The following is a 25,610-nucleotide window of genomic DNA, read 5'->3' as shown; positions in this document are numbered from 1 at the left end:
AAAACAAATAACCATGTTTATTTACTGTAAATGACACAAACTCACCTCTTCGACCTTCTCTCTTCAGTCTACCCGGGTCCTCATAGTCAGGAACCCAGTTATACTCCACAGGCATAGAGATGGGCCTCATACGACCTGAAATCAGACGCGCATATACACACATCACGTTTTGTGTGTGTGTGTATGTGTGTGTGTGTGTGCGGAAAGACAAGGGATGGAAAAGTGTAGGTAAAATGACAGTTTACAATCCATTTTCTCCACAGACGCCAAGGTAAGTCTGTGCGAGTGTGTGTGTTTGTGTAAGACAAACTGTCACAGTTAATGTGTCCTCTCGTTTTCTAGGGAAGCGACGGGCATGGAGTGTGTCAGCAGTTCTGTGCCACTGCAGAGGCTCACGCTGGCATTTAACGACTAGAGCTGAGTTCTCTGGTTTTGGATATAATGCTACGCACACACAAACATTCACAACAAAGTGCAGCCCAGCTCCCAAGAGTTTAATTACAGAAAATCTGAAACCAACTCCCCTACGCAGGAAACTAGTTACAGACATGCTCACTTTATGAACCTCGAAAAACATACAATCAACCGCAGCGTTGGAAAAACATCTACAATTATTTAGATAAGCAGAAGTTTCCAAAAACAGTTCTTTCTTCTGCAGGTCTTTGCAGGTTTCTTATTAACAGTTTTTTATTTATTTTATTAACTGAACTTATAGTTATGCATCATAATTGGGGTAAATAATGATTATTTTCTCATGATGTGCTGTTCTACAACCAGCAGATGTTCATAGAAGTTTGGTCTGCGCCTCAAGTTAGTCACTGGGCCAATTCGGTCCCTCGGACATCTGCTGTTAAACCCAGCGGAAAATAATTTTTTTTTGATGGTGCGCAGAACGGCACAAACCATATTCACCATGCTAAAAGAGTAAATAAACCTGCAGTACCAACTAAACTCCTACTGAAATGAACAAAATGGACAAAACTTTTTGTGCCCGTGTGTGTGTTTGAGTACCGTAAGTGGGTGTACTGTCTCGGCGGGACGTTGTGGGTCCGTGGCTGGGGTCGTACTCGTAGCAGTACAGGACGGCCTCCTCTTCCACGAGAGGAAATCGCCGTCTGTACTCTTGATCCAGGAATGAGTTTGGTGACTCTGACCCTTTTGCAGTAGGTACCCCACCATCGCCTGGGAGACTGTTTTTTTCATCTCTAATAGCACAACATAACACAATATATTCAGATTGCATGCACACAGTAAGATTTCTTAATGTTTTTGAAAGAAGTACCGGTAACACTTCATTTAAAGCTTTTATGTGTAGTGCAGTATAAGGTATTCATAATATACATTACAATGCATTATATATTTTCATAAACAAGTGTTACCGAAGTTAAAATACATTTTAATATTAACAGATTCCTTGTTGCATCTGAAATTGGTTGTCTGTCATGTTTTATTGCATTATTCTTTCCATAGGTGTATTATAATGTATTATAATTGTGGTTACAATGCAATGCCTTATAAGATGCATTACAAGGCATGGCCTATAAAATTAAAAATAATTTTATAATGCATTATACATAAAGGCTTTAAGTTTTACCGGAGTATCTTATGCACAAAGCTGCTTATATTTTTAGTTAAAAATATGGTAAAAACAATAATATTCTAAAATATAATTTAATTATTGTTTTCTATTTTAATGTGTTTAAAAATTATATTTGTTTCTGTGATGCAAGCCACCATTACTCCAGTCTTCAGTGTCACATGACCCCAAACAAGCAATATTTGTGTTTAAAATGCTTAATATTGAAATACAATAAATAAATAAAAACTTTAAAGGTGCCCTTCAACACATATTTCATTACTTTTGTGTTAATGTTTGAAGTTTTACCATGGACTCTGTAACATTTTTTGTGAAAAAAATGCCTTGGTTACCTTGTGTCAACTTTTCAAGCCATTCTAGCGTGGTATAGAAAGCCTGCAGGAAGACTGAGCTTGATTTGCACCGGTTCTCATTAATATTCAACAAGCTAAGCTGCTTGACTCTGATTGGCTAACAGCAAGCCAATGAGAGCCTGGCAATCAGCATCATTCACCCAACGCAACAAGTAGAGGTACTTTAGCTGTGTCTCATTTCAGAAGGCTGCATCCTCCAGAGGTCACATTTGAAGGCTGCATACGTCATAAGGCCGTCTGATTTCAAAAAAGTGAGTAGGACACTCCAAATGCGACCTTCGAATGCGTCCTTCTTTCACAGGATTTTGGAGTGTGCATGAGGTGTAGCCTTTGCGGCTGGAGATAACCCACAATTCTTTGCGTCACCGTTAACAACCGTCATATATATATTTTTATATTATATGAAAAAACTGGACCACTGCCAGATATACATGCGAGCGTAGGTGTGGTGTTTAAAATGTAAGTTCAAGCTTGTTTTTATTTTTTTAAGCTCTATTACCTCAAACAGATAGTTGTGGTTAACAGGATTACAAAGTTTTAGTGCTTTTTAAACATTCGGAACAATACATTGCTGTCAAGGCAAGAAACATTTCATAGTAATTTTCAAGTTATAAATAAATTTCATTCATATAAACGGGCGTGAAAGCGCAACAAGGCTGAACGTGTTGGCATAGCAACGTGATACTTCCTGTCTGTGTGTCCTACAAAGGACGTCTCATTTAATTCTGATTGAGGTCACTGCGTATACTGTATATATACAGTATATATATACCGGTATATGACATTCAGCCATCCTTGCTGTATGCAAAAACTGTCACTGAGCTAGACGAATTATTCAACTGGGAGAGTTCATGAATAGTAATGAGCTCAAGCAACACCATGTCAGACTGACCAGCTTTTGTAAATGGCCTGATTTCTCCGCTTATTTCTTTTTAGTGCCTAGAGCTGACAGAGGAGTTAGCAGTACATTTTCACATTCACAACATACACAAACACATATGGACCTAACATGTTTAAAAAAATACACGTTTTTTACATGTTTTGTGTGGCAGGGCACCTTTAATAGAAAAAAAGGAAGTGGTCATTCAAAAAAATCGCAACAGTGGTGATGTCAAAATCATCAGCTCATTAACATATGCCAGACCACATCCACATACCAATACCTAAACAGTCTTCCACAGTAAGATGAATTACACCCATCCAGAGACCCATCCATTTGCCAATCAAAATAGGCATTTAAAAAGTACAGTAGCAAAACAGCTTACTTAAATCTAAGGATATGAAATTGGGTGAAAATTGTGATGATAAATATATAGTGTTTTCGATGTATGAAACCTATACAGGTGAACTTTTTTGTTAAAAAAAAAAAAGAAAAGCCTTTACTGAATGAGTTACCTGGGTGTGTACGGCTCAGATGGAGGGGGCGGGATATACAGATCTTGGAGGGCGGAGCTATCACGCTTTGAGGGTGTGCTGATTGTGCTTGTGGGCGTGGCCGAGCTGCTGGTTGGACTCCTGGGAACAACTGGCTGCTGGGCAGACAAGAGGATTGGATTAAAGATCAAAGTTCACTTCTACTACGTGCTCAAGCCATGAGTAAAACATCTGAGGGCACAACTAAATGTAATAATGGAGCTCTGTTCCAGGACGTGACCCAAAAACTGATATCTGCAGACAGTCCCAAAGGTGAGGCATAGAGATTAATAGGTCCCTGTGCAGTGAGACGGCAGCGCTGTCCCTCTGCAGTCCTGTCTGCAGTAAACAGTGCACTCTGGGTCAGGATGCTTTGACATAATGAGTGGGAGTCTATGGAAACATTCGTGGCATCTCCGCTGAACACAATGACTTCAGAGATTAAAGACATGTGATTAGTGTCTCCAGTGAGCTGAAAGGCTGGGGACAGGGGTTGTGACACAGACTGCACATTTGGATGTACACACGACATGCACAAAGAGGCTCGTGTAAATAATCACAGTGAAATGAGCATGTAAGATGACAGCTGCCAAAGTGCAGATCTGTAGGGGAAAATAAAAAGTTTAGTCTAGAGTCTAGAACTAAACTTCAATCCTCCAGCAAAAGCCGATTAAAGCTAATCTGCTCTCTCTGGCACAGACACAAACACTTTCAGGTTCCTTTTTAAGCAGTTTGAGGCTAGTGATGTTAGTGCAAAAGAGCAATGCAAGAATCACAAAAGCAACTCTGATACACAGCAGTCCTGTTATTTACACAGAATGGAAGTAGCAAGAAGAAGTGCACTAGTTATTGTCTCCCAAAAGAAAGAACCGATTCTGAACTGCCTGAAACAAGTCGTCCAGTAACAGATTTTGCATGGTCTTCATTGGCTGCCCACAAAAAACATCTACTTTGACCCTCGAACACTAGTTGTAGCTGAGATCTTGAATTAATACGGTAAAACAAACGCCGTAATTACTGTATCAACTGTGTATACAAGTACTGAGGAAGCCTCCAGAGCTGAAATTCAGATATGGTAAGGAATGTTTCGTTTCTGATAGACAATGTGCACAGTAGACCAATCACCACAGACTGAACCATCTGGCCAATCAGAGTAAAGTAGGGGTTTAGAGAGACTGGATCCTTGATAAAGTCATTTCAGACACTGTGAGAAAAGAAAATAAATGTGTTTTTGTTTTGACATTGGGTGAATGTAAATCTATTGTAGGAGACCTCTAAAAAGCTGATGATGTTATGCCGATCAGCTCATTAACATATTTCCGCCAACATGACCTATGCTGACAAAATGAGTCGCAATGAGCACATTTTCGGTTATTGTTATTTTCACATTCTCTATTAAAAAAAACTTGATGTATGATTTGTTTGAAGTTGAGAGAGTCAGCAAAGTCAACTATGAGAAAAAACTATGAGAGTTTTCTGGAGGTACCAAAACCAAATATCCTAGCAACCACACCTTAAAATATAACAATATAACAATATATCCAAATATAAGACCACATTTGGCACATATCAAGTCAAAACCTATAGGAAAAAATATATATTCAACCTTTTTTCTCACAGTTGTTTGACATGAACGAAACAGACAGCCTATACATCAAGACCTACTGTACTGCACGGATGTTTTATAATGTTACACGGGATGGGTATCGTTAAGGTTTTAACGGTATTACTACTCTTACCGATACTGCTTATCGGTCCGGTACTTTAACGGTATTCTTATCGGTACTTTTTGAGATTTTATATATATATATATATATACACACACACACACACACACACACACACACACACACACACACAATTAACAAAAATACACAGCCAACACATGCAGTGCTTTCATTTCAGGAAGAATTCTAGTAATCAAATGTAAAATAACACTGTTCATCATAAATAGCCAAAATAATGCTTATTAAAGCTGAAGTTATTCATTCAAGAGCTGTGAGTGATTTTCTCTTTGCATTTGGTTGTTTAATTCGCAGTAATTCGTCAGCATGTTTATTTACACTTCTGCCTCTTTAAGACAGACGTGCAGATCTATAGGCGACTGATAATAGGCAGATCCACTACATTTTCTTCTGACTATATCCATAACTACGTCCATTTTAGACACAAACTGTGTTTTGTTTAAGGGACTCTCCAAGCCGGTCATTTTGACATAGATGTCTGTGTACATTTGATCGTTTAGACGCGAGTGTGAAACCGAAAGTGTAATTTGCTCGTCTCGCTGCGGCTGTTTCAGAGCGCGCGCCGACTTGGGAACAATCTCTTGCACACATTTTTGTGCATTTAATCGTTATTTTTATTATTAAACGCATCCCACAATTTACCAGCAGTAGCTAGACTGTATCTTACTATACGGGGCGGCAGTGGCTCAGTGGTTCATGTAGGTTGTCTATAAACAGAAAGGTTGGTGGTTCGATCCCCGGTTCCACCTGACCAAGTGTCGAAGTGTCCTTGAGCAAGACACCTAACCCCAGCTGCTCCCGATGAGCTGGATGGCGCCTTGCATGGCTGACATCGCCGTCGGTGTATGAATGGGTGAATGTGAGGCAAAAATGTAAAGCACTTTGGATAAAAGCGCTATATAAATGCAGTCCATTTACCATTCCATTTACTACAATAACTGATCGTGCTGATTCTGTCATTGCGTTTGAGTTATAGGGAGAAATGACGGCGTAGGCTACTGCTGCAAAGGGAAGATTAAAATTAGATTTTAATCTTTGAAAGACAAAATCTAAAATAAAAGCAGGCTATCACAGATCTAAAGTGTAACCAGGCTATGTTTGAATGTTTAGTTCTGTCCTCGGCAGTCGTTTGCGTCTCTCTCTCTCTCTCTCTCTCTCTCTCTCTCTCTCTCTCTCTCTCTCTCTCTCTCTCTCTCTCGTCACGTGTATTTTCAAAAGTACCGACAGCAGAACCGATAACGTCCGAGCTTATCGATACAACGGTCTTTAAAAATTCAACCCCGGGGCACTAGTCATTTGTAAGTTCTTTCTTAAGTTGGAATGTAAAGTCCAGTAATTAGTAATTACTAGCTAGTTTGTAATTAACTGTGTACTTTATTCGGTAGCATCATTTGTTCTTAAAGGGTTACTTCAGCGATTAGCATATGGCTTTGTATCAGTAGAAATGGGGTATATTCAAATGATTGTGCTTCCCCCCCCCCCCTCATATCCCCCTGAGACATATAAATGGAGCTATGCTGAGCAATGTAAGTGTTTTAACTTCTTAAATTAAATTCTATGAAAGTTAAGCTTTCAAAGGCATGAACTGAAAACGGGCCAGACTGAACATGCACTGTGAATGTATGCCGCGATTAGCCTACCTCAGTTCTCATCACGAGAGCTCATCAGCTTATATATGACGGTAATTGTAATCTGACTCCTGCAGCGTTAGTGCTGTGACACTCGCGCGGTGACTCACTCATTAGATTGAATAGACACATTCAGTTTTTAATTGTAGTGTCTGTTCTCTAACTGAACTGATTTTATGAAAATGAACGCGGTCGCGGTGGGAAAGTGAAAATGATCCAGTAATCTAGTAGCGGTGGCTTTGGGAGTGGGAGTTAATGACACAGTTTAAATACAGATTCATCTTCCCAGCGCTGAAGTGCTCCTTTAAGGCAGAACGTAGCTAGTAAGTCGTAAGCTCTCCGTATAATAATTTGAGTCCTATAATATGACGCTTACCCACAATGATCCAATAATAGCCATCAAATACGTGAGCAGAAGTTGTGTTGAAATGGCCTGAATTTCAGCTTATATTTTTGCCTCAATTACTAACAGTAAAAATAATTTTAATATATATATATATATATATATATATATATATATATATATATATATATATATAAATGAATAACATGTAGAAACTGTATTTGAAAATAAATTAATAAGTATCAATACCGATATAACATTTATGGATTATAACTGATTTTATTTGACATGCACAACACAGACCACTGAGACAGATGCCCACACTGGTGCCCCGGTTTAGGACGGGTTTGCGTTGAAGAGCTGCTAACAAAGTATATCTTTTCACATAAACACACATTCTGTCTTAATATGTAAGTGAGTGTAAATGTCAGCATTATCATGTATGTCTAAAGAATTGAAGTCTGTCATGTAAAACGAGCAAATATTTAAAATATTTAGCAGTGCGTAAGTTATAACTTGTGCCCGTTTACATCAAAAGTTTTAACTTACGTACAGCTGGTGCAACCGGCCCCTTTTTTTTTCCACAACAGTTAATCGAATGTTAATTTAAGACTTAACAGATAATGTTTGCGTGAATACTCGCCAAGATATTTTGAAGTTATATTCTTTAATTCTGTGTCTGTGTGTGTGTGTGTGTGTGTGTGTGTGTGTGTGTGTGTATATCAGGATCCCACGCTGTGAGAGGCGTCTTTGTGTGGACGCTTCAGATCTGTCAGTCAGCATGAGTGAGATAGTTTTCAAATGAAAGGTACTTCTCTCAGAAGACATACAAATATAGATACTTTTAGATGTTTAATTGCTATATGGAGCATTGGGGTCACCAGATGAACTCATTTTTGTGAAAACCTCACAATTGACCAAAATTGTTCACTTGTTTTGCCTGTTGCTCTAAATTATGCCGTGCGCATTCAGACTCGTTTTGCCAGCACGGGTCACATATGCAGATTTGTGTTGGAGTGGTTGGGGAAGAGTTTAGTGTAGAGCAGTGGATCAAAAAATTTTTTGGATCGCAACCTTTTTTACCCCCACATTGTCCACAACAATATAAATAATAATAATAATAATAATAATATATATATATATATATATATATATATATATATATATATATATATATATATATATATATATATATATATATATATATATATATATATATATATATATTTTTTTTTTTTTTTTTTTTTTTTTTTTTTTTTGTTATAAAAATAACCAACAATTACAAAATATTTTTATTTTTATCTGTTGTTTTAATAATTTATTCTAACTCTAAAACCTATTACTTGGATCCTCTACAAAAAACAGATTAAAGATAATCTCCTCAGGGAGCGGGTGGCGGATAAAGGGGGAAAGTGCAGCCCAAATGACGAAAGCTTTGGGGACAGGGCATTTTAAATCCTACCTGCAGGGCCAGGGGCTTCCATCTCATGTTCTTTAGTAGGGCTGGGGCAGAGGTGAGCGTGCTCTGGGGACGCTTTTTCAGGGTCAATGTCACACCGGCAGGGTCCCCACGCAGAGAGCTTACCAAGTTTTTCAACTGCCAGCCCACCTACAGCAACAAACACAGGGTCAACATACACAGACTCGACAAGAACGCCACACAGACACATCACCTGACAAGCAACTGCTTGGAAATGCTAACATTCATCTCTATATTCGCCTATGGTGAATAATGGAGAGAGAATTGAACTATGTGCCACACACACATGCTTCCTGACACACAGTACATATTAATCAAGTTTATTATGTAGGATGAGTGTACACTAGTAAGGTGTGATGATTGCTAATTTTCTTTTTATTTCACATTCAAGTCTGAAGGAGAACTTGACATTCCCTGGAAATGTCAATATTTGAGCCTTGGTTCATAATATATTATATGTAATCATGAATTTTGCACTGCAAAACATGAATGACGAACCAAATGCCTAATGTGGAAAAAAAAAATTCAAATGAATGACAATACTGACTTTAATAAATAAAAATAAATGATAAAGATAAATCAAATAAGTCTATACACTGACTATATAAACTGTATATATTATGTATAACTGTTTGCTGCTGTAAAATGCTTACTGAGCCAGCGAATGAAGCTAATAGCTGGAGGCAGTTGTTCAAATATAATTCTAAAAGACACTATATGCAAACGTTACACTTTTAAAGATGTTTACATTGCAGATGAATTATTAAACTACATTAATTCATAACATTTCACAGTTTAGTAGAGTAATAAGGCTGTGCAGTGTACCACAAGTGATTTTACATTGATTAAGATAAAATGCCACTATAATATGATAAAAATCATGGTACATTATCACAGACTCAAGTGGTTTTTATGTGATATGATATGTAGAATATAAAATGTAATTGTTGTGTAGTAAATCAGATTTTAAAGCTGGAAATATTAACGCTATAATGACACTTCATAAACCCAATAATCACTTCAGTGTCAGTCCCAAAATAAATCAATGGTTCATTTTAATATGCCAGACTTGTGTAAATAAAAACTCACACACACACAAAACATTTGTTTTTCTGTCGAAACGATAACTATCTACTCTGTTTTTTTTTTTCCAGAGCGTATGATTTGTTCTATTCCCTAACCTTCACAGAAACCTTTCTTCATTTTTAGATTGTTATCATTTAATGTGTTTATTAAGCAGTTAACTGTTGCCTTGTCCCCAAAATGCATGTGGTTTGAGGTTTTACTATCCTTTAATATCCTTGTGGGGACATTTGGTACCGTACCCACAATGTAGGCAAAACTTGATTCACACACACAGTTTACACTAAGCATGCCCTTCACAGACAGATAACGATACACAACCACAATAAACAACCACAAATACACACACACACACACACACACACACACTGAGATGGGCTGGAATCGCTGGATATACAGGACCGGATTCTGTAGCGCATGGGGACTAATCACAGATGTTACATAGAGCAGCTCCCACAATGCACCATTCTTTAACGCTCGCTGAGGTTGTTCCTGAGCAAGAGCCGCTCATTGTTACGGTAATTGTTGTCTGTGTGTTTTTTGCTACAAGCTGAATTCGTATCGCTTATCGCACATTAGAGGCACTTTAATCCATTTATGAAGGTGATGACAATCTAATTACATGAAGATTAATGAGGCCTTAGTGTTGCTGATCTTTCATCACAAAAACAGCTCAGCATCGCTCACCACGGCGACAAGATGACTGAAGACAAACAAGAAAAACTGAAGCAAAAGTTGAATTCTGATGCCTTGAGGTACAACAGAAAGGGAAAGAGCATCTTAAATCTGAACAACGATGTCAGAAGCCATTGTAATCAGAGATGATGAAAAGGGAACATTTAGATGTCTAACTTCATAATAGATACCACCACTTGAGAGTAAAATTCAAATATTCATAGAATTATTCAGCATATCATACAGATCAAACATTTCAAACAGAATTGATTTCACAAGCTAAAATCCATGTGCAATTAATTGTAGACACACACACATACAGTATACGCAGAAAGAGCTCTTAATCAATTCTTTGAAGGCAACTCCACGTTACGATCACTGGAGTACCTATTGACGCACTCCATATTCACGCAAAAAAAAGCACTCCTCTGTCCTTAATTTACAGCCTCTTATGGCCTTTAAACACACTCCAGTCTCACTCAGAAACACCATAACACACTCAATCAGCATTGTGAATTTAGTCAAATTGGAATACAGTTGCCCCAGTCCTAGAAATGAGCTGAAAAGACATCAAGTAATACTTGAAATATGTTGTAAACCTCTTGGTGCTTTAACAAGGACAAGTTAAAGCCCTTAAATTCAAATGGAACTAATTTCAGACCCATAATTCTATACACAATCACAGAGGAAGGGGGCAACTGCTGTTGAATGCCAAGTGAGGCATACGCACACAGGATAATAAAACTGATGAATGAATGGGTAGATGGATGATAAAATCGAAGTATAAATGAGCCGAATGGATTGAATGACTAAGAGAGACTGAGACTCACCACTGTCTGATGGTTCACCTGGATGACCTCATCACCTGCGTGAATCTTTTTACAGCGATCAGCTGGAGACTAAGAAAGAGATGAAAAGGAGAGATATAAAAAGACAGAATAATAAAGGGAAATAAATGAATGTCAGATTAAAAAAAAGATGTACTGCAATATTCTAAGTATTGCATTTAATTCTAAGCATTTGGTAGATGCTTTCACCCAAACATGACATTGCATTTATGGTATATACACTCCCGGTCAAAAATATAGAAAAATGAATGGGTTAGTAAATTCAAATCCATTACTCATCCCAATAAGACTTACGTTCACCTATAGATATTTTAAATGAAATTTGAGCAATTTCTGTCCCTCCATAGGCAGCTACACAACTGACACTTTGACGCTTCAAAAATTCATAAAGAGATCGTAAAACTAATCCATATGAATTTAGAGGTTTAGTCCAAATTTTCTAAAGAGACTTGATTGCTTTATATGATAAAACCTGACGTGGTCATACTCAATTCTATTCTGAATATAAGTCTGACACTGCTCCATTGGGCTGTGATTATGGGGTGTGTTTCAACTGAACCAGGAAAGACCTCAATTGGATAGACCTACAACCATTCAGAGCAACGGAGCGACACATAACGTTAGTTGTCAAATGTCAACAGAACTCAACAGCACTGTGTTGCCAAGTGTGCGTTTTTTATGCGGGTTGCTTTCCATGTCCGCGTGTTGAAGCGACCTAATATATATATATATATATATATATATACCCAGGAATGTGAATCATAGCAGGCAATCTTGACAAAATAACACACATTTTACACCCTAAACACCATTTTTTTCCTGAGAACCCCCTGAAAAGCTATTGTTTTGTGCTAGTAGTTGGCGGGTTTTGTTGTAAAAACTTGGCAACCCTGTCTTGCACGCAGTCTGAAATAAGTAACGTTAGAAGAAAAAGATGAGTGTAAACGATCTTTGACGGTGTTCTAAAAAAAAAGAGTTTAAGGATACACAGTTACTTACCAACATGATCATCATTTCTGAGAGAATGCATGCGTGAACGCATATACGAACAAGTTCTCCGTTTAGGATTAGAACAAATTCAACCCAAGTGCCTTTGATGATGTGGATGATTAAGTTACTGTTAATCATCTGTTCATCATCGTCTAAAGCCCGCCCTCGTGATTTCATTGGTCTGAACAGTTTCTGTTCGGGCATAATCACTCCTCTATGGATCAAGTTCAGACCGAACTGCCCGAGCTGAAATGTTGTGGGCGGGGCTAAGTTCAGCTGGTATCCAGGCTAATGATAAACAGATTGAACTACACTTTTATTTACATTTAAAAATTTGTCAGCGAACATAAACAGAAGCTCAACCAAATGTGTTTGACGCAAAAACCTCATTGTTTCTTGCTGAAGCTCAAACGTGCTGCGTAACTTGAGAATGAACCTCACTGATTTTTGCACATCAAGTGAACATGCTTGAACTTCCGTTTATCATAACTAATGTGTGCGTTGATGAAAGTTTATAAGTTAAAAAAGCCTAAATTGAATCTGTTCATCATATGAAGTAATCGTGTCTCTTCATAAAATTTTGACTAAACCACTCAATTCATTTGGATTACTTTTATGATCTCTTCATAAACTCTTTGATGAGAGTATTTGCGTGGATTGTCAATGGAAGCACAGAAATCTCTCCGATTTTATTAAAAAATATCTTCATTTCTATTCGGAAAATTAACGAAGATGACATGAGGGTGAGTTAATGATGACAGAGAATTTTCATTTTTTGGTGAACTAACCCTTTAATTTGATTTTATATTTTGAAAATGGTCTCTTATGCTCACAGGGGCTGCATTTATTAGATGCAAAATACATTAAAAACAGAAATATTGTGAGATATTATTACAATTTAAAACAACTTTTTAAATATATTTTTCAAATGTAATCCATTACTGTGATGCAAAGCTGATTTTTCACCATCTTTACTCCAAGCTTCAGTGTCACATGATTCTTCAGAAATCAATCTAATTTGCAGATTCTGTGATTTAACTCACAAACATTAACTTTTGACCGGTAGTGTACATTTGATCAGTTTATGCATTCCCTGGTAATTAAACAAATGACCTTGATGTTGCCAGCACCATGCTCTACAGTTTGAGCTGCAGTAATTATATATATATATATATATATAACAAAAACAATGAGCATAAAACAGAGACACAAAATGAATGTGGATAGAATAGAGAATAGCTCTGATAATTTGGTCTGGCAAGAATTTGATGGGAAATGAGATCATGATGGAAATCTCTCTGTGGAGACATGCGATGAAGAGATAAATTTGGGAAACGTCCATTTATCTGTGAAATCTTAATGTGTTATTCGTTTAATCTCAGTGTAGTCAGATGCAATTGAAATATGACATATAAACAGTAAATTGTGTTTTTCTTTACTATGGGTACTCTATATTGCAGTATACTGGGTGGTTTCCACCCACTATTGCAGCTACAACAAAAACTAAGAGCTTTCAGTCACATGATCACTGTATCTTTATTTAGAGCACTTTCTCTTTCTCTCTCTCTCTCTCTCTCTCTCTCTCTCTCTCTCTCTCTCTCTCTCTCTCTCTCTCTCTCTCTCTCTCTCTCTCTCTTTTATCATATACAATAACAGCTGTACAATCAATTGCTGAGATTTATTAGTTTTATCTGCAGTACACTGGACATTATAAAGACATGAATTAGAGCACATGAATTAGAGCGGCTCTTACCCCCTCTGTAGTTCCTGTGATAACATGAAGTCCATCATATGTGGATTTGATGTACATTCCCTTAAGATTTAAGAGACAAAAGAAAAAGATAATAGATTATAATTAATAATCACTATTCTTTTCTCTTCCTCTAGTCTCATACTCACACAGAAAAACACTTCAAAAGCCTTCTAGTTTATTTATGTGCACATAGAAAAGTGAAATTACTTTTAATAAAATAGATTTTGATCACACAAGCATCCATACATACACATATTCGCTGATTAGGACAAAGATCAGTGTTGGGGAAATTACTTTGAAACTGTTAGCCAAGTTACACAAGTAACGTATAATTACAATTAGTTAAGTGTGAAGTGAGAATATAAGAAGTGACATATAAGCTACCCAAAGCTACACTGCTGTAACTGCACGCTATACTGCTAACAAAAACTACATTCAAGCTTTTAAAGTGGAAATATCTGTAATACAAAAGCTGGGTTCAAAAGATGTTGTTGAAAGAAGTATCTTAAGCTCATCAAGGCAGTATTTATTTGATTTAAACAATATACTACAACCAGTAACAGCAAAATATTATTACAATGTAAAATATTTTTTGTTTGTTTTAATATATTTTTAAATGTAATTCATTCCTGTGTCGGCAAAGCTGAATTTTCCGCATCATTTCGCCAGTCTTTAGTGTCACATGATCCTTGTTGAAACATGCTATAGAAAGAACAGCGTTTATTTAAACAGAAATCTTTTGAAACATTTTCAATGTCTTTACTGTTAATTTTGATCAATTTAAAGCCTTGCTGATTAAAAGATTTCTTTCTAAAAAGATTTAATCTTACAGACCCCAAACTTTTGAATGGTAGAGAATATAATATATTAGTTTTTTTTATTTTTTTATATTAAACGAATAGTATTTAATATGTAAATAAATTATCATTTATATTTGCAAAAGAATTTATCAATCACAAATTAGTGTGACATTAACATGGTTATGAACAAATATACTTACATCACATTTCTAATCAAACTAAAACAACCTACAATGATCTAAATAACTGCAGTGACAAACAGCAGTAATTAGAACAGCGGTCAGTAGCAAAGTATAAATGCATGATCTTACCAGACCCTCTGTAGGTTTAATATTAGCCAGTTGAACCACCTCCAGATGTGCCGATTGGGAGACCAGGGGGTCTGACGACAGTGAGATGATGTGGTCACACACTCCAGATAATGTCTTGCACTTCAGAAAGAGAAAAAGAGTGAGCATATACATTTCTTTCTGCACTGGGCGATTAATTAGATATCACTCAGCCTCATAAATATGATAATATTTATGTTTAACGTCCCGTGACCACAGAATGCATCTTTAGAAGTCAATATTTATGGGGCATAGTTTTAATAAACAGATGAAACCATTTCCATTGGGAATGACTTTGTTATGCCTAAAACGACGAAGGGCCCTATCATAAACCCGGTGCAATGCGAGGCCAAACGCGACACAAGGTTTTGCTGGTTTCAGCCCGGCGCAGCTATTGTTTTTACGTTGTTTAAATATCAAACGCACTCGCGCGCATCCGTTTGCACATGGGTGTGCTGGTCTGAAAATGAGGTGTGTTCAGGCGCATTGTTGGTGCGTTGCTATTTTGAGGCAACTGAAAACGGCGGTATTTTTTGGTTATTTATAGGTGGATGCACAAAATGTGTACACTTTGCTTATTACACACACAGAGTACGCACAACAGCACACAAACATGCCAAATATTAAAAAAGCAAGTATTATTTGTGTGGGTTGGTCAGGAATAAATATGCTGATAATTTGATGTCTATCTATCTATCTATCTATCTATCTATCTATCTATCTATCTATCTATCTATCTATCTATCTATCTATCTATCTATCTATCCATCCATCCATCCATCCATCCATCCATCCATCCATCCATCCATCCATCCATCCATCCATCCATCCATCCATCCATCTATCTATCTATCTATCTATCTATCTATCTATCTATCTATCTATCTATCTATCCATCTACCTATCTAAAGTACCTATCTTTACCTAATGCAACGTTGAAAGGCACACTGTCATGAAGGTATGATAGTAATTGCGGACGGATTTTCAAAAAGTGAACCTGATTGTCTCTGCTCAGCATTTCTGTAGGTATATTGCAGAATTACATTTCCTTATTAGGGTCCTGTAACACTTTAATTCACTTTGTTTTATGGTTTCATCTCTCGCTCTACTTCTGCTTTCATCTGGTGTCATTGCTGTGTTTGTTTCTCCTCCTACAGTCAGTAACTGAGGTGGGGTTGTGCTGGAAAATCAAATCTGCTGCAAGCAGGCGCAATGTGAAGGTATTTATAGCTATAGGACTCAGTGAGAATGACAGCTGTGCCCAGCCCAGCAGTCTGTGGCGACAACAGGACCTGCCACACACACTGCTGTGTGCTGGTGTGTATGAGACGGGAATCTCACAAAGAGCCTTGATGTGGGTCTCCTGCGACTGCAAAAGGGAACTTCACCTCAGGGCCTGAAGAAGCATAATACATGTTCGCTAAATGATGTCCGCAGGTCATAAAATGTCTATTCCCATGAATGGGAATTAAAAATGGTCCCTAAGTGGTCCAAAAATCAGATAAGAGTTTACATTTTTTTGATAATTTAGTTTGGAAAAGGAGCTTAATATAATATAATATAATATAATATAATATAATATAATATAATATAATATAATATAATATAATATAATATAATATAATATTTACTTAAAGAGGCCTTAAACTGGTTCTTTTCTGGAAAAAAATAAGAGTAACAGCACCAAACTAAAACATACATTTATAACCGTGAGAAATAGCATTATTTAATGTAATACTTTATAGATTACACAGGAAAGAACTATAGGATATTTTTCAAATATTCTGCGAACACTACTGAATGTTGAATTGAATCAGCTTTTTAAATGCACTACATTTAAAACGTCTATTCACATCATGGTGTGGTAATAAAATCAGTCAGGCGTTACATTTTTTCTACCACACAGAGATAACAGGCAGAGAGAGCATGTGTATGAGCATCCTCGTAGTTCTTCTTGTAAATGAAGAAATGGAAGCAGAGCTCACAGGAGAAACATTAGAGCTCATTATCAGCCTCATATTGCAGCGTAAAAAAAGAAGAGAAATACTTACCACATGGAGGATCTTGTTTTCGGTTTCATAGACGGTGCAGTCCTGCGAAGAGGAGGGGTAAGATGTTACTGTCATTTTAAAGGGGTGGTTGCATGCGATTTTTTTACTTTAGTTAGTGTGTAATGTTGCTGCTTGAGCATAAACAGTATCTGCAAAGTTACAGCACTGAAAGTTCATTGCAAACGGAGATATTGTCTTTTAAAGTTATGGCAGTTTATTGACTACAAAAACGGCCGGTTGGGACTACAGCGAGCTTCTTCCCGGGTTGGTGACATCATAAACCCTTGCTAATCACCGCAGATGTTGACTTCTGCCCGTAATGGTAAGGGGCGTGGCGTTTCGGACAACCTGTGCTTGGCACTTCAGCCAATAAAAATACATGAAACTACATTTGGGAATCTAACCAATCTAAGACCATTGCGTTTTTCGGAGGGATGGGCTACATAGAAGCAGGAAGCAAACAAGCCGTTCAAAGGACAGTGGAGACAGCGGTGTGGAATAAAGGTCAAATATAAGAAAAGTATTAAGACATGCTATACTGCGCCCCATAAACACAACCAAGCCTAGAAAATAAACACGGAACCACCCCTTTAAACAGTTTAGGCCTCTCTCATACAAACTCACCCACACAGAGCGCTTGAGAAAACATTTACTGAGCAAAATATCTCTGCAGATGGGTTAATCTTCCAAACAGCTGGGTCACCGTGTTCAGAAATGTCTCTCTCTCTCTCTCTCTCTCTCTCTCTCAGATGCTGATCTAATGTTGGAAGGTTGAACAGAGGAGAGCCCAAGGCTCAATTTAACATTCAGGCTCTGATGGAGACATTTCAAGGAGCTCCTGAGGTTCCCGCTGGGGGCCGGGACTGCTGTGAAAGTTCACGGAAAAATAGCAAATCTGCCATGAGATTGTGTTTGTGCAGGTGTCATATACAGGGCAGTGAGACCTGCATGAATTGTATACGTACACATATATGTAGAGGATTTTTTTATTTGTTATTTGCTTGTCTATTGGTCACAAACAGATTGATTTTATCAAATACATTGATTGTTATTACTAGATGTATCTGGAATTAACCGACAGTTTGAGGAGGTCTATACAGATGTTGAGGCTGCGCATACAGTGTGTTCACTAACCGCGGACCAATCAACTGTGAGCTCAGTGCCTGATTTCAGCCACAGTAAAATGGGAGAACTTTACTTACAATATAAATCCATTGGTATAAAAACAGACTTTGAATAGGGTTTTTTACAATAGTATAACAATTTTAAGAAAGCCTATTGAAAAGAAAGTCCATCTTTAAAGAAATTAATACTTTTATTCTGCATTTAACTGGTCAAAAGTGTCAGTTAAGAGATTTTTAATATTACAAAATATTTCTATGGTGTTCTTTTGAACTCTCTATTCATAAAAAATAATAGACATACACAATTATTAATCACAATGACACAATTGTCTTCTTTAGTCTTCTGCCTTTGAATTTGTTTCATAACTGATAAACTAACATTGGCCCAGCGATCTGAATCTTTATAGCTAATTCAGATTTGTTTCATAATTGATGAACTTTGCAACATCGACACTATAGCCTGGTTTCAATTACATAATTACGCAAAACTTTTGCGATATTTTCTAAATGTCGATAAAAAACGATTGTGGAATAACGCTGTTTCCTTAATCAATGTTGTGCGACTAAAACTTTATTTTTTCCTCAGTCATTCCAAAAATCTTGCAAAGGATGTTGGTAGTTTACATATATCGCAGCCACCGCACTAGCCTTTATTTTATTTGTATTATTATATTTTTAACCAAAGGAGACGTAGGAGTGTTATCCAAGTATTAACGGCAAGGAAAGCCTCTTATACTTGGGAGCGACCATGTATGAGGTGTTTCTGGGTGTTTCTCCCTATATCTGCTTTAAGGTCTTAAGGGGGGGGGGGGGGGGGTAAAATGCTGTTTCATGCATACTGAGCTTTTTACACTGTTAAAGACTTGGATTCCCATCCTAAACATAGACAAAGTTTCAAAAACTAAGTTGGACGTTTGATGGAGTATTTCTGTGTCAAAAATACTCCTTCCGGTTTCTCACAAGTGTCGGAGAGTTTTTTTCGAGTATGGGTCCGCTTAACGTCGATAGAGCGTAAGGTCCTTGTATGGGCCACACGGCTCTTCTCCCGGAAGGGTGCGCGCGCGCGTGACTAGAGCGAAAGACCAAATGCACGCCCATAAACACTGCTCTCAGGTGCAGATCCAGTCGTCCGTGAACACTTCTGTCACACCGCGCTTCACTTTATTCCTATGGGTGACGTCAAGCGACTTCAGCATTCCGGGAAGGCAGCGCTGCATTTTGAACCGATTTGAACGCAGAAATGACGGGAAGCGGCACAACATCACGCTTCAGTCGCGTCGCAAAAGTGGATCTCCACGGTCACTGCTGTCACAGGACTTCACAAAATCAACAGTTACCAAAGTGTGTTTTTGTTGGAGTGGTGACGATAAAGGTTCGCGGTCGTGCTTTAGAAGCAGCCGGTGAGTAAAACTGCTTCAAATGTCCATGCTGTTGGCTATCGTCGCGTGAGTAAACATCAGTAAACAACATGATCGTGTATAACGTTAGTTAATTCATCAATGGAGCATGCGATTTATGGTGTGTGTTTAAATACATTTGTTTAGCTGACCACTATAGGTGTCAGTTTGATTATTGTAAAACCACCCAAACATAAACCTAGTGTTCTCACAAAGCATGCTTCGTCATTCAAATGCGCTAACGTTACTCCATTGTTGTTCTATGTATAACGTTACACTAGTCTGACGTGCAAAACCGTTTTGCTTGCTACTGCTAAGGTTTAGTCGCATACAATAGTCCATAAACCGAATCATGTCCTCATAAACTGAGAGTAAAGACACACAAATGTTGACAGGCCACTAAATACAGTAAATACCATAGAGACTGACGTCCTGTTGTTGCTGTTTCTCCTGTTCAATTTATTTTAGCCTCCGGATCTGATTCTGGATCATATATGTATTAGTTGAATCTGATTTAGGATAGCGTTTTCTTCTCCACGCTTGAGGACGTCACCGCTTTGTGTGCGCTCGTCATTCTTTAGCTCCGCCCACACGATACGCCCTCAGCCGCTCGTTTTTTTTTCCGGAAAGACTCGGTACAGCCTATCTTTCTTTTATAAATATAATAAAACTAAAGACTTTTCGGAGATATGAAGGATGCAATACTACTCTATAGGTACTCAAGATTGATATGAGATTGACTGAAACTGAGTGTTTCACCCCCCCCCCCCCCCTTAATAAATTGTGCCATTTATTTGTTATTTAAAATCCATTATTCCCATGATTCTTTTGTTATTTATGAGTTTTATAAAGAACTCTGTCTCGTCTTCTGTCTAAACATGGCACACCAGAATGGAGGATCGACGTTTACTGTTTCCCTTGTAGTTTTGCGAAATATTCCTTTTTTGAATTGCCTGAAAAACCACCTCATGCAAGCATAAAAATGATTTTTTTGTTTTTTTGCAGTTTATGGAAGTTTTTGCGCAATAGACGTGTTTCCACTGGGTGTGTTCAATTCGCAATTTCAGTTTGCGCAATTTGAAGGATAATGGAAACACAGCTACTCTTGTTAAACGGAACTGAATCAACTTTCAAATGTACAGCACTATACAAATAAATATGAATTAACTTTAGAATCCGTAAAAGAAAATTACTAAGCCTTAAAAATGGTTTTCAACACAGATAATAATAACAAATGTTTCTTAAACACCAAATCAGCGTATTATTATGTGACTTTGATATCACAGGAATTAATTACATTTTAAAATATATTACAATAGAAAAAAGTTCATGCCGACGTCTCTCGCTCATCCACCTCGCCACAGTTATTTTAAACTGTAATAATAGTTTTAGTTTTTGACTGTTTTACTGTACTTTTGATCAAATGAATGCAGCTTTGGTGAGCATAAGAGACTTCTTTCAAACACATTAAAAAATCTTACAGACCAAAAATGACATCATGAGTGTGCAATGGTTCAATACAAAAATCTTAATTATGTAACTGATAGCGATCTATTAAATATTTATATAATTATAAAGACCAAAATAATTAAATTATTTAAAATCTTTTTAATCAGATGAAGAAAATAAACTTTGACTGAATAATGCAATGCGCTGTAGTGTAGTAAATGTTGTTGATTATAATGGAAGTAATTCAATTGTACCCCTGTACAGACACCATTGTAACATTTTTACTGAATAAGGCTGTTATGAAGTGTTTTTTCTTCTTCTTGTAGAAGCCAAGAAAGTCATTTCATATTCTTAACAGCCCTTTAATATTTCATAAATGACCAGTGTATTATATACATCAACCAAATTATGTGATATCGTTTTCTATTCATGAAGCAAATGTCCATAATAAAACTTGGAAAAATTACATTGTGAGGATATTTGGTCCATGAACAGACAAACAAGACTATAAATCCTTGTTTAGTATATATGGATACATTGAGCATTTATGAAATATTAAAGAAAACGTACTGAAGAAACTGATCTCTGGCCATCAGCCGTCACCATAGCAACACCCACTCTGCTTCCTATATCCATCACTGACCCCCCAACCCAACAATGCCCAGTAGGAGGACGTGATTCTCTTTTTCTTTGGTCGTCGAAACTATGTCTCCGCTTCCGCAGCATCTTAGAGAGCGAGCTTATTTTTTGTCATCGTCTTTGGTACTCTCACCTGCACCTCTTCCCTTTCATCACAATAAAGTAATAACCAGCCTTCACACCTGAGACTCTTGCACAGCAAAAGCCTTGAGAGAGAGTGAAAGAAAAGAGTGTTCACGGGAAATGAAACAGCATTGATTCACTTCCCTTACGAGCACCCCTGAGCATCTCCGTACCTATTCTCCAGTGCTGTCACTCATGCCATGGATCATCACGCAGATTGCCAGTGTGCATATTTATGTGTCTATGTGTGTGTGTGTGTGTGTGTGTGTGTGTGTGTGTGTGTGTGTGTGTGTGTGTGTGTGTCATTAGTACTTAAGGGGCAGTCATAGCATAGTGTTTAAAGAGATAGTTCGCATAAAAAATGAAATTGTGTCATTATTTATTCATGCTCAGGTTGTTCCAATGATTTCCCATGAACTTCTCCTTTTACACAATAGAAGACTTTTTTTTTGAAGAAAATCAACCTGGGACTGGAACTGTCAAGCGCAATGAAAGTAACATCACTTTTAAAAAATGTAATAAATTGTACACATTTTAAATTGTAAATAATAAATCACAATTTTAACATTTTTTTACTGTTTTTTTGATCAAATAAATACAGCCTTGGTGAGTATAAGAGACTTAAAAAACTAAATCTTACTGACCTCAAACTTCTGAACAGTAATATAAGTAGGATCTTGACCAACAATTGATGCGCCTCTTGATGGAAATACCATCACAACATTTATTTCCATCAAGAGGTGGATCATTTTTTGGTCAAGATCTTGTATTGAAAATGCAAGAGTCGAGCACTCTGTAAAGTCTCCTCCTGCACACCCCGAAGACTTTCAATGAATTTAAGGTCTGGACTCAGAGGTGACAATTCATGTGTGAAAATGATTCTTCATGCTCCCTTCCAACCATTCTTTCACAATTTGAGCCTGATGAAAATTGCCGTCTATTTGACCAGGCACTGTATATATAAATAAAATTCAAATAGTATGCCAAATATGACATCAAGAACATATTTTGATGTAATGGTCAAAATAAATTTAAATATTTTAAAGCAGCACTAGGTAACTTTTCAACCTTCATAATATATTTTTTAAGACTCTTGTGATGATAAATCGACTTACAATAGGTTGAATGACACATCTGCCATAGCCTGATGGGGTCTGTATCGTTTTTAATCGTACTTTTAAATTTCGGGTTTCGGGTAGTAACCCGAGAACAAAAAGAACTACAAAATTTGACTGCTTTACGGCATATACGTCAACTCCACCAACACCCACACTTCCTTAAATTCGGACGTGCGAGCCCAACTTTGTTCGTCGGATAATATAGTTATGTCCGAAGCAGCACAGACAAATAAGAAAGAAAAGGTTTTGTTGGAGGAAAGCAATAAGAGGAAACGAAAAAGTGATGGGATTAAAGGCAGGACGAGGATCAACATGTGACCAGCGTTTGCTCGTTGGCGTGAGCTGAAGGAGGCATGCCCGACCGATGCGGTCCTGCTTGTTACGGTGAGCTACCACTCAAACATTGAACTGAAGTATCATATAGATTCTGTAAAACGGTAACCAATAGACTACTATAATGACGCTGGCTTGTAAACGTGAGCATCGTGATTATTTGGCGTTTGAAAAAAATAAAACCCATGAAATTATATTCATATGACATGCTGAAACATGCCACTGACTGTACCTGGGATGAAGACATTTCACACGCGCCGCCAGAAGAACTCGAACTCCTCTTGCAGTGTTCAGGGGAACTGTTAGTGCTGCACCGACCCGCGGCGCCACTTTTATGAAGTTATTTGGCCCGCACCGCACCACTGTATATATTTTTACAACCCGCCGCGCCCCCGCGACTATTAAATAGACATAAGGGGTCCGCGGGTTATGAGACGACCCGCGCATCACTAGTTCAGGGCTATCAGGGTTGTCATGTCAACAAATGCACGCGCGATGGCATCCCCTGTTGTAGGATGACAGATCTTACGACAGTAGTTGAGGACATTATTTTTTCCAAACTGTAGGGGGACCCCGAGAGCAAAAGTAGCCAAGTGCGGCTTTAAATACATTAATAAAATTCATAATCAATATGTAACTGATGACTTATACTGACTCAACATATTACTTATATTGGTTCTTATGCTGTATTTATTAAGTTGTTAGTAAGTGTGATTTGTGAACAAATCTTTCAGATGAACTTGGAACCAAGGAAAGCTCTGTGGATGAATAAATATTTAAATTTCGGTCTGTTTATCACAAAGCTGTCGCAAGGCTTTTGGAAGAAATATATGTGAAATATATGTGCAGATGGACACTTTTATGGTGCTGTTAAATTGCTTTTTTTATTGTTTTGGAGTCTGGAGGAGCTACAGACCTTATTTACTTTCATTGTATTGAAAACATTCATGCTCCATGGAGGAAAGTAAGAACTTTTGGAACAACAAGAGCAGAACATTTTAAAATCAGAAAATCCAATCATTTTTGGATAAACCATTACGTTGAGAAGACACCACACAGTGAAACAATGAGAGACACACACAAAACTACCGTAGGTAAAAGTGATACCAGCAGGGGGCACTCATCCATACAGACTATTTAAGATATAATTCAATAATGAAGCAATTAGGATTGTGGTCATAAAAGCTTGTTTAGTTGGCTGACTAGCAACTAGTCAGTGGCAGACTATCCGCGACAGGGACTTGGCTAACCATCTTAGTCAAGAGCCCTGGTGGATAAATCAGATGCTCATGCAGGTTTTTGGAACATATTAGGTTGGTACAAGATTGTCTACCAGCTCATTCATGTTCCAACCAGCTGGAAGTCCATCTGGTCAGCTAAACCTGTTTGAATTATCTTGGATCAGGTAGAAACCATCTAGCATGTTCTAAAAACACACCTGCCAAACACACCTTTAGTACTGAAACCATTCAAATGGTTTTATTTGGAAAAAAAGAGAAAAGGTTTTCACCTAATCTCACAAGAGCCGATCTGGGAAAAGGACCTCTGCTGGTCCTGAGTGCTCAATACCAGTTGCATTAGTTAAGATTAGACCTAGATCTCTGGCTTCAACGCTGTAATCTGTCCTGGATTAAGAGAGAGTTTGAGCGCAGTGCTCAGGCTGAGCTGGCTGTGACAGATCCATCCATTTAATGCTGCTCTTACTGGCCATGATCCTCTGACCCTAACAAAAAAAATCTGCTGGGTACACAAACACACACCCACACCCACACCCTCTCTCTCTCTCTCTCTCTCTCTCTCACACACACACACACACACACACACACACACACACACACACACACCCACGTAGTGTTTCCATGTTTTATGGGGACTCTCCATAGGCATAATGGTTTTTATACTGTACAAACCGTATTTTCTATCCCCCTACACTGCCCCTACCCCTAAACCTACCCATCACAGGAAACATTCTGCATACTTTCTCAAAAAAACTCCTTCTGTATGATTTATAAGATGTTTTCCTTATGGGGACCAAAAAATGTCCCCGTAAGGACAAAAATTTCAGATATTGCCATCTTTATGGGGACATTTTTCCCCATAATGTAGTGATTACCAGCCCACACACACTCACACACAGGTCTGGTTCACAATCTTTTTGGGGACTCTTCATATACGTAAGGGTTTTATACTGTACAAGCTGTATATTCGATCCCCTTACTAACCCCACCCTTAAACCTGCCCATCAAAGAAAACTTATTGCAGTTTTACATTTTCAAAAAAAACCTCATTCTTTATGATTTATAAACTTGTTCCCTTAATTTAGGTCCCCATGGTGACAC

General features: G+C 37.6%; 1 protein-coding gene across 14 annotated transcripts in view; it reads right to left on the bottom strand.

Moving 5' to 3' along the window:
* Positions 1–25,610, bottom strand: part of cnksr2a (connector enhancer of kinase suppressor of Ras 2a) — a 115,986-nt gene that overhangs the window by 49,731 nt on the left and 40,645 nt on the right. For 7 of the 14 annotated variants that reach the window (XM_067435131.1, XM_067435132.1, XM_067435134.1 and 4 more), the window contains exons 5-12: positions 17,089–17,130; positions 15,020–15,139; positions 13,909–13,968; positions 11,148–11,216; positions 8,542–8,688; positions 3,346–3,482; positions 1,012–1,205; positions 46–135 (exon numbers count right to left, since the gene is read on the bottom strand). In XM_067435131.1, coding sequence (XP_067291232.1) covers positions 46–135; positions 1,012–1,205; positions 3,346–3,482; positions 8,542–8,688; positions 11,148–11,216; positions 13,909–13,968; positions 15,020–15,139; positions 17,089–17,130 — 859 coding nt within the window. The remainder of the gene's footprint in view (positions 1–45; positions 136–1,011; positions 1,206–3,345; positions 3,483–8,541; positions 8,689–11,147; positions 11,217–13,908; positions 13,969–15,019; positions 15,140–17,088; positions 17,131–25,610) is intronic. The other 7 variants (XM_067435122.1, XM_067435125.1, XM_067435126.1 and 4 more) reach the window with 3 other exon arrangements.

The sequence above is a fragment of the Pseudorasbora parva genome, chromosome 24, assembly GCF_024679245.1.
Source record: "Pseudorasbora parva isolate DD20220531a chromosome 24, ASM2467924v1, whole genome shotgun sequence".
Lineage (NCBI taxonomy): Eukaryota > Metazoa > Chordata > Actinopteri > Cypriniformes > Gobionidae > Pseudorasbora > Pseudorasbora parva.
The sequence above is the reverse complement of the archived record's forward strand: the minus strand, read 5'-3'. Positions and strand labels throughout refer to the sequence as shown.